Below are 11,081 nucleotides of genomic sequence, written 5' to 3'. Positions count from 1 at the left end.
AGTTCAAATACCAACGCCCCTTTGAGGGGAGCGGGGAGGGAGATTAATACCTTCGCATCACTTTCATTTCCAAATAGATCCCTCCCTCTACCCTCTCCACTGATCCAGCCCATGTCACAAAGAATAAAATAAAGAAAAAAGAAAAAAAAACCAGTTCGGTAAAATCAACCAACAGGTCAACAATGTCTGACAGTATATGTACTCTTCCACATCTTACCTCTGCAAAGAAGGATGTAGTTTTCAATCCTTCCTTGGTCACTATAATTATACTGAATTTTATGTGGCTTTTTTTTTGGTTTTGTTTAAATGGGGGAGATCCGTTGGAAAAGAAGCCCCTGTGCCTTTCCCCTGAGTCTGAAGGGTCAGGGGATGAGCACAGGAATGAGAGGCAAGAGGAGGAAACCTGGGCTGGAGAATGGTACAGTCAGGTGAATGGAGCTAGCCATACATGGATCGCCAGGCCTCTTCTTCCTGAGTTCGAATCTGGCCTCTGACACTAACTAGTTTCCAGACCCTGGACAAGTCACGTAACCCTGTTTGCCTCAGTTTCTTCATCTGTAAAGTTAGCTGGAGCAGGAAACGGCAAACCACTTCAGCATCTTTGCCAAGAAAACCCCAAATGGACCACGGCGCTGAACAACAACAATGTTCCAGCCTTCAATGAGCTTACATTCTATCAGGGAATATGACATAGAAATATATGCAAATAAATAGAGGTAATTTGGGAGGTGGGATTGGAGGGACTGCAGTAGTATCTGGGGAAAGCAGGAAAGACCTCACATGGGAAGTGCCATTAGTGGTAGACCTGGAGGGATTTCTGCAGTTCTAAGATGAAGTTAGTTGTGCAACAGATAGACCCATACGACCTGGAGCCAGGAAGACCCAAGTTCAAATTCAGTCTCAAATATTTACAAGCTGTGTGAACCTGGCAAGTCACTTAACCTCTGTTTACCTCAGTTTACTCAACTGTAAAATGGGGATAATAATAATAACACCTACTTCCTAGGCTAGTTGTGAAATAATAGTTATAAAAGCGCATAGTAGAGTAACTGACACATAGTAGACATTAGATAAATGTTATAATATTATAAGAGGCAAAGGGGAGGAAGGCAGTGTATCCCAGGCATGAAGGACTGGGCCTGTACAAAACCGCAAAGAAAGAAGATGCAGTGTGTGACGTGGGATGAAACACCAGGCTGATTTATTTGGATTGTAGAGTGTATGAAGGGGAGTAATGTTTAAGTCTGGAAAGGCAGACTGCAGCCAGGTTGGGAAAGGCTTTAAATGTCTAACAGAGGAGTGTCTATTTGACCGCAGAGGAAATAGCGAGCTACTGCTTTTTTTTTTTTTTTTTTTTTTTTTTGTCGTTGTTCTTGTTGAGCAAGAGAGCACCCTGAACTTTGGGAGTATCACTTTGGCAGGAGTGTAAGGGATGGCTATGATTGGAGGCTTATGGCAAGGAGACCACCTAGGAGGTGAGTTCCTGAACTAGCGTGGTGGCCACGTGAGTAGAGAAGAAGCCAGTCAGCCGGGGTGACAGCAAGCCTGATCTAGAATGAGAGTCAGGAGAGGGTACGGTCACCCAAACCCAAAGACAGGAGGAGTGGCTGATGTACAGTGGCTATTGTTCATTTCAAGTCAATAAACATTTATTTAGCACCTACAGAGAGCCAGGCACGGAGGTAAGAGCTAAGAGGGATACAAAAAGAGGCAAAAGATACTCCCTGCCCTCAAGGAGTTTACAGTCTAACGGGGGAGATAGCAGGCAAACAAATGTACATACAAAGCTAGCTATAGACAGCATCTATGGGAGATAATTAAGAGGGAAAGTACTGGGTTGGGACTTAAAGGAAGAGAAAGAGATTATTGTGTGAGGTGTGTGTGTATGTGTAAAATATGATCAGATCTGTCTTTTAGGAAAATCACTTTGATGGCTTAACAGAGAACGGACTGCAGTGGGGAGAAACCTGAGGCAGGCAGATCCCCCCAGCCGTTAGTACAGTAGTCTAGGCATAAGGTGATGAGGGTCTGCATCAGAGGGCTGGCAGTGTCAGAGGAGAGAAACAGGTGTGTTTGAGAGATGCTGCAAAGGTAAAATTGACAGGCCTTGGCCATAGCTTGAATATAGGGGGGTGGGGGGGTGGGGTGAGAGAGTGAGAGAGAGTCCAGCATGACTTCAAGGTTATGAGCCTGAGGGAAAGGAGAACAGTGCTGTCCTCTACAGTAATAGGAAGGTAGGAGGTGGGCAGGGTTTGGAGGAAAGATATAAGTTCTGTTTTGGATAAATCGCATTTAAGATGTCCACTGGACATGCAGTTTGAGAAGTCTGAAAGGCAACTGGAGATGTGAGATTGGACGTCAGCAGAGAGACTGGGGCAGGAAAGGTAAATTGAAGAATCATCAACATAGAGAAGGCAATTAAATCCAAGGGAGCTGATGAAATTGACAAGTGTAGTAGAAGAAGAAGAGAAAAGGACAGATAAAATTGAGGCCATTCACCAGGAACTCCACCTTCTTTTTCCCGGTGCCTGGAAGGTGGTCCCTCCTCCACTCTGTCTATTGACCTCCTGACTTCCTTTAAGTCACAACTAAAATCCTATCCTCTGATGAAAGCCCCCCCCCCATAATTGCCCTCTCTTAATTACCTTATTACTTTACCCTGACTTAATTACCATACTTTCCCTCTCTTAATTACCTATTAATCCTGTCTACAGCTTGCTTTGTTCATACATTTGTTTGCTTGTTATCTCCCCCATTAGATTGTAAGCTCCTTGAGGGCACTGTTTTTTGCCACTCTTAGTATCCCCAGCACTTAGCACTGAGCCAGACTCAGGTTAGGCACCCTATAAATGTTTAATGAATGGAATTGAACCTCTCTCCAACAATAGCCACTATATACCAGGACGGACTTGGGACACCCAAGGCTAGAGGGTTTGAGTTGGAAGAAGATCCAGCAAAGGAGACAAAGAAATCTAATAGGTGGGAGGAGAACCATGAGAGAGAGGGGTGTCCCAAAAACCCAGAAAGAAGGGAATATCAATGAGGAGTGATCCATAGTGTCAAAGCCTATAGAGAAGTCAAGGAGAACGAGGATTGAGAAAGGCCATTGGATTTGACAACAGAGACCATCGGTAACTTTGGAGAAAGCAGTGCCAGTGGAATGATAGGTAAGGTCAGAAGCTGGATTGTAAGAATGTAAGAAGAGAGTGAGAAGAAAAAATGGAGACACTTATTGTAGATGGCCTTTTCAAGGAGTTTAGCCACAAAGGGCAGAATAGAAAAGCTGTTGGAGACAGGATGGAATGAGATCACTTGAATAGGTAGAGGGGTAAGCCTTGGTAAGGAGTAAGGCCACCTCATCATGTGAGAAGGCATCTAGGGGCAGCTAGGTGGCATGGTGGATAGAGCACTGGCCCTGGAGTCAGGAGGACCTAAGTTCAAATCCAGCCTCAGACACTTACTAGCTGTGTGACCCTGGGCAAGTCACTTAACCACCATTGCCTCCAAAATAAAATTAAAAAAAAAAAAGAAATAGAAGGCATCTAAGTGAAGGGAGATGAAGGGGAGAGAAGGTAGAGCTCATGGTGAATGGCTTCAATTTTTTCTGTAAAATGAGATAAGGTACTCAGCTGAGAAAGTAAGGGGAGGAGGAGCCCAAGTGAAGTTTGAGAAGAGGTTTGGAGGAGCAGCTGTGGCAGGGCTGGGAGAGAGAGACTGATGAATTGGAAAATAAAAACCTCACTGGGCTGAATCTAATAAAATGACTAGGCTAAGTATAAAGTTTTATAGTTAGGTTCAAAAAAATCAAGAACCCAAGTCCAAGCTGGGGTGCCTGGCTGAGTTCATGTGAAAAGGAAGGCATCTTGTTCAGGACAAGGGAAGTGATGGTGCCAGGGTCTTCAGGTATATCATATTTAGTTCTGAGCCCCCCCCCCCAGTTTAGGAAGGACATTGATAAACCTAATAATGCCTGGCAGAGGGAAACCAAGGTAGTGATGTCCTTGAGATCATACTAAATACTCAAAGACCTGGAGCTGTTTATCCAGGAAAAGTGAAGATGAAGGAAGGTCATGATAGGGGTTGTCATCATTTCATCAGTCCCCGCTGGAAGGACTGCAGACTTGTTCAGCATGGTCCCCTTGGGCAGAACAAGGAGAAACAGGGTGGGAATTCAGCTCAATGTAAGGGAAAATTTCCTAACCTTTAAAGCAGGGTTTCTTGATCTTCTATGTCCTGGACCCCTTTAGCAGTTGGTGAAACCTCTGGATCAGTGGATGACAGGAGCCAGAGTGTGGGAGGTGACCTATGTAGAGCTCCACAGTTAATGTAAACAGCAAAAGAGGCTCCAACTATCCCCTGGGAGAAGGTGCACTTGACCCTGGACCATCCCATGGCACTATGCTTTCCTTGTTTTGTTTCTATGTAATATCTGACCTGGTCTAAGGGTGGCCTGGAGGTCTATCACTGTCCTCTTGCTGCCAAGGGCTGAGCCAATGAATAAACCCCCTCAACTAACCCCAATAAAACCCTGATGTATAGTATATAATACATAACATATAATATAAAAGCACACTGGCTGTGGACCTTCTTTCTCGGGTGTCTCAGAGGGTCTGCCACCAGTACAATTGGCATAATCAGGGTAGAACAGACCTGCACTCTTACAATCTGACCTCAGCATGTCTTTAAATGCATACACAATTAACCTCATTGCTTAGCCAAAAATAAATAAATGCATACACAAACATAGGATTGCAAAGGAACACATGACTTTGAAATGTTATCAAAATATTTATTAAAAACGCAACAAATTCATGATCAAGACCCCCTGCTACCTAAGAATACAATGGATTGTCACGGGTAAGTAATGAGTTCTCCATCAATGGTGCTCTCCCAGGGAAAGAAATGGAAAGAATTCCTGTCCAAGTACAGGTCCGACTAGGTGGCTTCTTAGGTTCTTTCCGACTGTGACAGTCTGATTTTAGAAGCCCAAAGCTGGTGATCCCTCCATGGCCAGAGTATTTGTGGAGGCCTGGCAGAGGCAGAGCTTCAGGTAGGGGCGTGCAGGCTCCCCAAGGTGGCCAACATCTAGGGACGGTGCCCATTTCTTCCCCTTTCCGGTGGAGACACAATCTTTACGGAGTCACCCTGATAGGATTCCTCCCCCCCCCACCCCCGGTCAACTCGCGACTGGGAGGTTGGAGGGCAGAGACGAAACTGGCTAAATGCATAAATAAAGGCAACTGCTGGTCCACAGCTATCCCCAGACCCTGTATTCCCACTATACCACACCGCAGACCCAAGAAAAACAAATGAGAGAGAGGCAGTCCCAAGATGAGAGCACCCCAAGCACCTGGATTCTTCCCTTCTCTCTTCCATTTCAGTCTCATCATTGTCCCTCGATCTCTGCGCCGGCTGGGTCTCCCCATCCCAAGACCCAGGTAGCATCATTTTCCCCAGCCCCATCTTGTATCCCGATCTTGGATGAAGGCCGGCATTGTGATCTCCACCCACTCAAAGACCCAGGCATCCAGATCGCCCAGCCGGTCCCCGGTCAGCACCAGGGATCCAAGATCCCGGAACATCCAGGTGTCCTTCTCCCCCATCCACCCCAGGATTTCTAGCAGGCCGTCTTTACTCAGGGTCTGGGCCCGGGCCCAGCACGGCCTCAGCATCGGCCTGCAGCTCGTCCAGAGCCGCCAGGAGCACGCCGTGGGCCGCGCGGTACCCGAGGCCCCCGGTTGCCGCCGCGCCGCCCGCCGGCCACAGGAAGGAGAGGGCGCCCAGGGCCGCACCGCCCGCGGTTCCTTCGCCGGCCCAGCCCCTCAAGCGCGCCTCCACCTCTCCACGGGCCGCTCCATTCAGCGCCAGTCGAGAGCGCTCGCGCCCCACCAGAGTCCCAGGCTCCAGCCCCAGGGCGAGCTCCCGGCGGGCCACTGCGGCCGCCTCGAGCCCCAGAGCGCGCCGGTAGCCCGCCAGTTGACCCCGCAGCAGCGCCACGTCGCACGCGTGTCCCAGCCCCGGGGCCGGGGACGCAGCGGCGGCCACACTGGCCAGCAGCGCTGCGCGCCACGCTCCATCCCGCAGCGCGTCGGCCTTGGCGCGCGCTGCCCGAGCAGACGCGGGAGGCAGCGCGAGCAGCAGAGCTGTCCCCTGGGCTGGGGTCAGGGCTCGTTGCAGCGCAGCCGCCAGGCCCGGGAGGCCCCCGGGACGCAGGGGGAAGACAGGCGGCGGCGCGTCCCCTGCATCCTCCGTGCTCAGAACCTCCCAGCCCTCTTCCTCCCCATCCCCACCGCCCGATTTTATCTCGTGCTCTCCAGATTCACCGCCTGATTTCTGGTCTCCATCTGGCGATGTATTCCCGCTGCCCGAATTCTTCCCATCATCACATTTCTTTCTGTCCTTTCTACCTTTTTCTTTGTCCTCCCCATCCCCTCGACCAGATTTCCCTTCATTCTCTTCTGGTTCGGGATCTTCGCCTTCGCCGTCAGTCCTCACGAAGAAGAGGGGCGTGACAGGGCCCGCCAGCGCCCTCCCACGGGCTACAGCGACTGGCGTCGGGGGTCCAGGAACCACCAGGACCAGGGCATCGTAGTGAGCTGGCCCGGGGTCAGGGCTGCGGGCGGGGTCGGCGTCGGCGTCGGCGTCGTCAAGCAGTGCCCAAAGGACCACATTGGGCCTCTCTGGGGCAGGATAGGGGGCTGGCCCTGGGGAGGAGGGAGTGGGTTCGGGGTCCTGCCCAAGAAGGGAGCCTATGACTATGGGGGCTTCTGGACCGGCCACACCCAAGTCCACCCGGGCGCTGCCCAGGCGCTCGAGGCCCGAGCGAAGCCAGGTCATCGCAGCCTCCAGGCCACCTGCCTCAAAAGCCTCGCGCACCGCTTCTAGCTCGGCCCCTCCCACGACCTCGAAACCTTCCTGGGCAGGAGGCAGCAGCCTGGGAGGACAGAACATAGAGAGACTGGGGGTGAGCGCGGGGCGGAGGTTGCAAGGAGTAGCAGAAGACCATGAATGGTCTGAGCCTTGGAGGACAACGCCATGTGGGAACGTTGGAGCCAGGGCGTAAGAGCAAGATGCGTTGAGAAGGAATTTGAGGGCGCTTCGGGATTCCCTGATCTGCCCCCTCACCCCGGCCAGGTTACCAACTCTCTTCTAGGGCTCTCATCTCCACCCCCTTCAGTCCTCCCCAACCCCAAAATTATATGACCGTCAGGAAGATGGACTCTGGGGCAGCTAGGAGGCACAGTGAATAGAACACCGGCTCTGGAGTCGGGAAGACCTGAGTCAGACACCTGATCACTTGATACTTACTAGCTGTGTGACTCTGGGCAAGTCACTTAACCCCAACTGCCTCGCAAAAAAAAAAAAAAAAAAAAAAAAATAGATGAGTTCTGAGAGACATGGACAGAGTCAAGAAGATGGGAGAAGCAGAAAATTTGGGGAGGAACAGGGCCCCTACCCTTGAGAGACTGCTTGGGCATAAGGTACGGGAAAGGCTGCAGCAGGGTGGGGCTCTGGTCTTACCTCTCCAGTGCCGCCCCTCGGTCACGTAGCGCCTCTCTAAGTCTGGTCAGGTCAGTTCCTTGGGGTCCAGGCCGACTCAGTACATAAAGTGGCGCCGCCCCCAGCCCGGCAGCAGCCAGCTGGGCGGCCGCCTTCACCCTTTCCTGCTCCAGGTCTTCAGGTTGCTCCGGGCTCCCGGCGTTCCTATTCCTGGGACCTCGGCTCCACACTGCTAGCAGGGGTGCCCCACGGGCCAGGGCTGCCCGCCCAGCTGCCCCTAACCCCTCGGGCAGAGACCCATCCTCTTCCTCAACCCCATTTCCGCTCCGGGGCCCCCACACCAGCACAAGCACATCAGCCTCGGCTGCCCAGGGTTCGGGCGCTGCCGGAGGGCAGCTCAGCTCGCCCAGGAAGAGACCAGGTCCCGCAGGGTAGAGGGCAGAGACGCGAGCATCTTCATGCCAGGCCTCTGGAGCCTCCCGGAGCGCAGCGATGAGCTCCGACTTTCCCGAACCCGGAGGACCCAGGAATAAGGCAGTCACATCACCCCTCGGTGGAGGCATGGTTGGGGCTGCAGGTGGAGAGAAGCGAAGGGGGTCACCAAGTGATCTGGAACCAGGTTTCTTACCTCCATCCCCTCAGGCCTCCTCTTGTCTTCCAGTATCCAGGCAAAGTCCTCTTTAGCTATATCTTTAGCTATGTCTTTTGGCATCTAGAGTTCCTAATTCCTTGAGACTTAGTACTCAAATCTTCAGCCTTCCAATTTCTTCCCTTTCTGCATTCAGCCCAGGTGAGTGGAGATCCCAGCACTCAGAATCCAGGTTCTCCTCTCCCCCACCCCCCCAACCCTAGACCTTTCCCCTGGACCTAGGTATCATCTCCTTTCTTCACCTCCCCCCTCCCCAGAGCCCAGACATATATACAATAGGCCCTGGGACCAAAAAGGGCTCAGGACTTACTATTTTCAATCCTTATCCATCGACTCAGTCCTTACAGCTTTGTCCTAGCATCTCAGACAAAATTCCCTTGCAGCTGCCCATCCCCTCCTTTCATTTGTCCCAAGGTCTCAGTATATAAAAGCTGAGGTCTCAGCTCACTGTCCTCATCACCTTAGGCCTGGGGCTTCCCAACCTCAGTCCTCAATCACCCCTCCCTCCCCTTATTCAGGACCCAAGCCAATGAGGCTCCCTTCTCCCTGAGACCACCCATAGACACTCAGTCTGCATTCTGGTGTCAGTCACTGAGCTCTTAGTCACTTGAGCCCTTTGGCCTCCAGGTCAACACCCCTCCCCTATCTTTTTCTTCTCTTCTTTCCTAGGGACAAAGGCATTCTGGTCCCCATCCTCTGGAGTCGGCCGTCTGGTCCTCCTCCTATCTGTTGGAAACTCAGGCATCATGTCCCTCCCCCCACGTGGCAGGGACTCAGGCATCCTGTCCTCAGTCCCCCGCCCCCACATACACACCTGTCAATGACCCAGGCATCCTGTCCTCACCCTCCACACCTGGCCAGGGTCAGGTGATGTTCTCTCCATACCTGGCAATGACCCAGGCGTCCTGTCCCCCTCCCTGTCAAAGACCGCGGCGTCCTACCCCCCTCCCCCTCCCCACACCTGGCAATGACTCCAGCGTCCTTCCCCCTCCCGCCCCCACAGCTGGCAGCTCCCCGGTCCGTTCGATCCATTCCCTCCCCCTACCTGGCAGGAACCCCGGGGTTCCGCGCTAGCCACGCCCTGGTCGACCCCGGGCCGCAACGCTCGCAGCGGATAAACAGCCGGCGCCCGGCTCAGTCCAGGGGCGGTCAGCTCCCGGAGGTCCCGCCCCCTGCGCAGAGTGGGGTATGGGGGGGAGGAGAAGAGAAGAAATCTAATCAGGTGACGTCATGGCTCTTCAGCCATGGCAATGACGTCACCGGGAGGGGCCTCTCCCAAAAAGGCACGAGCGGCCAAACCGGTCAGGTGACGCGCGCCCGAAACAAAGGAAGCGGAGCCTTGGCGCGTGCGCAGACGCTCGACCCGCCCCGCAGCTCCCGCCCCATCAGGCGTCAGGAGAGCGCCCGAGGAGGGTGGGGGAAGAGCCGGGTCAGAGGTCACAGGGCGGAACCCCCTTGGGATGGGGGAGGCTCAAGCAACTCGTGGTGGGGAGGTCAAAAACAAGTGATGTCATCGTGCAATCAAAAGTGACAGTCACGTGGGGTCTAAAGTCAAGAGTAAAGTCCTAGTGGAAGTCAAAGGTCAACTGCTTGGGGATCTTTGAGTGAACGGGAAGGGTCATAGGGCTGTGGGATCAAGGGTCGGCGACCTGCGGGTCAGACCAAGATCAGTGTCAAAGGTCAGGGCAGGAGCGAGGATCCTGCCACTCCCCGGGGTCCTCCAATGCACTCTGTGCCCTGTCTGCCCCAACCGCCCCCCCGCCTCAGTTTACCCCTCTGTAAAGTGCGGGGGTTGGATGAGATGGGGAATGGAGGTGCGGGGGGAGGGGGTGTCCTCTCGGCCTGCCAGACCCCCCCTCCGCCCCCGCCACGGGGGCCCTGGGATCTGACCCCCTTTAACGGAAGGGTCTGAGCAGGAAGCAGCAGCCATCATCACCTCCTTCCTCGCGGCAGGCCCCGTCCCCTCCTCTCCCCACTTCCCTCGCCCCCCCACACTGAGCACGGGGAGGGACCTGGAAAGACCCCTCTCCCAGGGAACCTGAGCGGTGGCCCGCAGGTGCCACATTTGTGAGGGGCGGGGCCGGCGTGACGTCACCGTGTCCAGGAGCTGCAGAGGAGGAGGAGCAGGGTTCACGGGGGGCCTTTGGGGGACTCTGGTGAGTCCCTCGGGCTCAACGCCCCCCGTCAATTGCTCAGGGCGTCAAGCGCTGCTCCGGGCCGGGGTTGTGTGTCCGCGTGTCCACGGGCAGTGCCCAGTCCAGGGTCTCGCTGCCAGCCGTCAGAGGCAGCCCCAAGCTGTGCCCGGTATCTCATATGTCCACGGCCGGACTTACTGGCTGGTGGCATCCTGGGGGTCAAACTGAGGCCAGCCTGCTAAGAACACTCCATAACAGATGCTCTCCCCACTCTGTTCTGTTTTTTTTTTTTTTTTTGGTGAGGCAGTCAGCGTCAAGTGACTTGTCCAAGGTCACACAGCTAGTGAATGTAGTGTGTCTGAGGGCGGATTTGAACTCAGGTCCTCCTGACTCCAGGGCCGGTGCTGTATTTACTGCGTCACCTAGCTGCCCCTGCCCACTCTGTTCTGTTGGCCGCTACTGCGCCGCCGGCTCCCCCCCCAGGACGCTCTCGGAATTAAATCGCCCCCCTCCAAAAAATAACTAGGTTAGGGGCGTCGGCTTGGACTCGGGAAAGGGCCTGGTTCAGATTCTTGTACAAACCTCAGCAGCCCTGGGACCTCAGGCGTGGCTTGCCCAGGCTCCAGCTCCAGGAGCCAGCCGCCGGCCTTCAGCACAGTGCTTGGCACAGAATAACTAGTTAAATAAATGCCTTTTCATTTATCCAGCTATTGAAATAGATGGTCCTGTCTGCTCTCATTCTCTCCCCCCACAGCCAGCCTTGTCCTTCCTGGCTCTCAGAAGTTACAGGTTGACAG

General features: G+C 53.8%; 1 protein-coding gene across 2 annotated transcripts; it reads right to left on the bottom strand.

The window, feature by feature from the left end:
• Positions 1 to 4,768: 4,768 nt before the first annotated feature.
• On the bottom strand, positions 4,769 to 9,451 carry IRGQ (immunity related GTPase Q). 2 transcript variants are annotated; one of them, XM_027858133.1, is made up of 3 exons: positions 9,195 to 9,451; positions 7,522 to 8,071; positions 4,769 to 6,934 (listed from the first exon to the last, which is right to left on the bottom strand). In XM_027858133.1, exons 2-3 carry the CDS (start codon positions 8,061 to 8,063, stop codon positions 5,632 to 5,634), a joined length of 1,845 nt encoding a protein of 614 aa, XP_027713934.1. In that variant the 5' UTR covers positions 8,064 to 8,071; positions 9,195 to 9,451; the 3' UTR covers positions 4,769 to 5,631. The 2 variants fall into 2 exon arrangements, with proteins under 2 accessions (XP_027713934.1, XP_027713933.1); XM_027858132.1 differs by lacking the exon at positions 9,195 to 9,451 and adding an exon at positions 8,964 to 9,056.
• Between the last annotated feature and the right edge of the window lie 1,630 nt (positions 9,452 to 11,081).

Source organism: Vombatus ursinus, unplaced genomic scaffold (genome assembly GCF_900497805.2).
Source record: "Vombatus ursinus unplaced genomic scaffold, bare-nosed wombat genome assembly UNPS02012758.1, whole genome shotgun sequence".
In the NCBI taxonomy this organism is placed as follows: domain Eukaryota; kingdom Metazoa; phylum Chordata; class Mammalia; order Diprotodontia; family Vombatidae; genus Vombatus; species Vombatus ursinus.
The sequence above is the reverse complement of the archived record's forward strand: the minus strand, read 5'-3'. Positions and strand labels throughout refer to the sequence as shown.

Bases quoted from the DNA above. Each gene is read 5' to 3' on its own strand.
- IRGQ (XM_027858132.1), bottom strand. The intron at 6,935-7,521 runs GTAAGACCAGAG...CTGTCCTCCCAG, and splicing joins CGAGGGGCGGCACTGGAGAG to GCTGCTGCCTCCTGCCCAGG.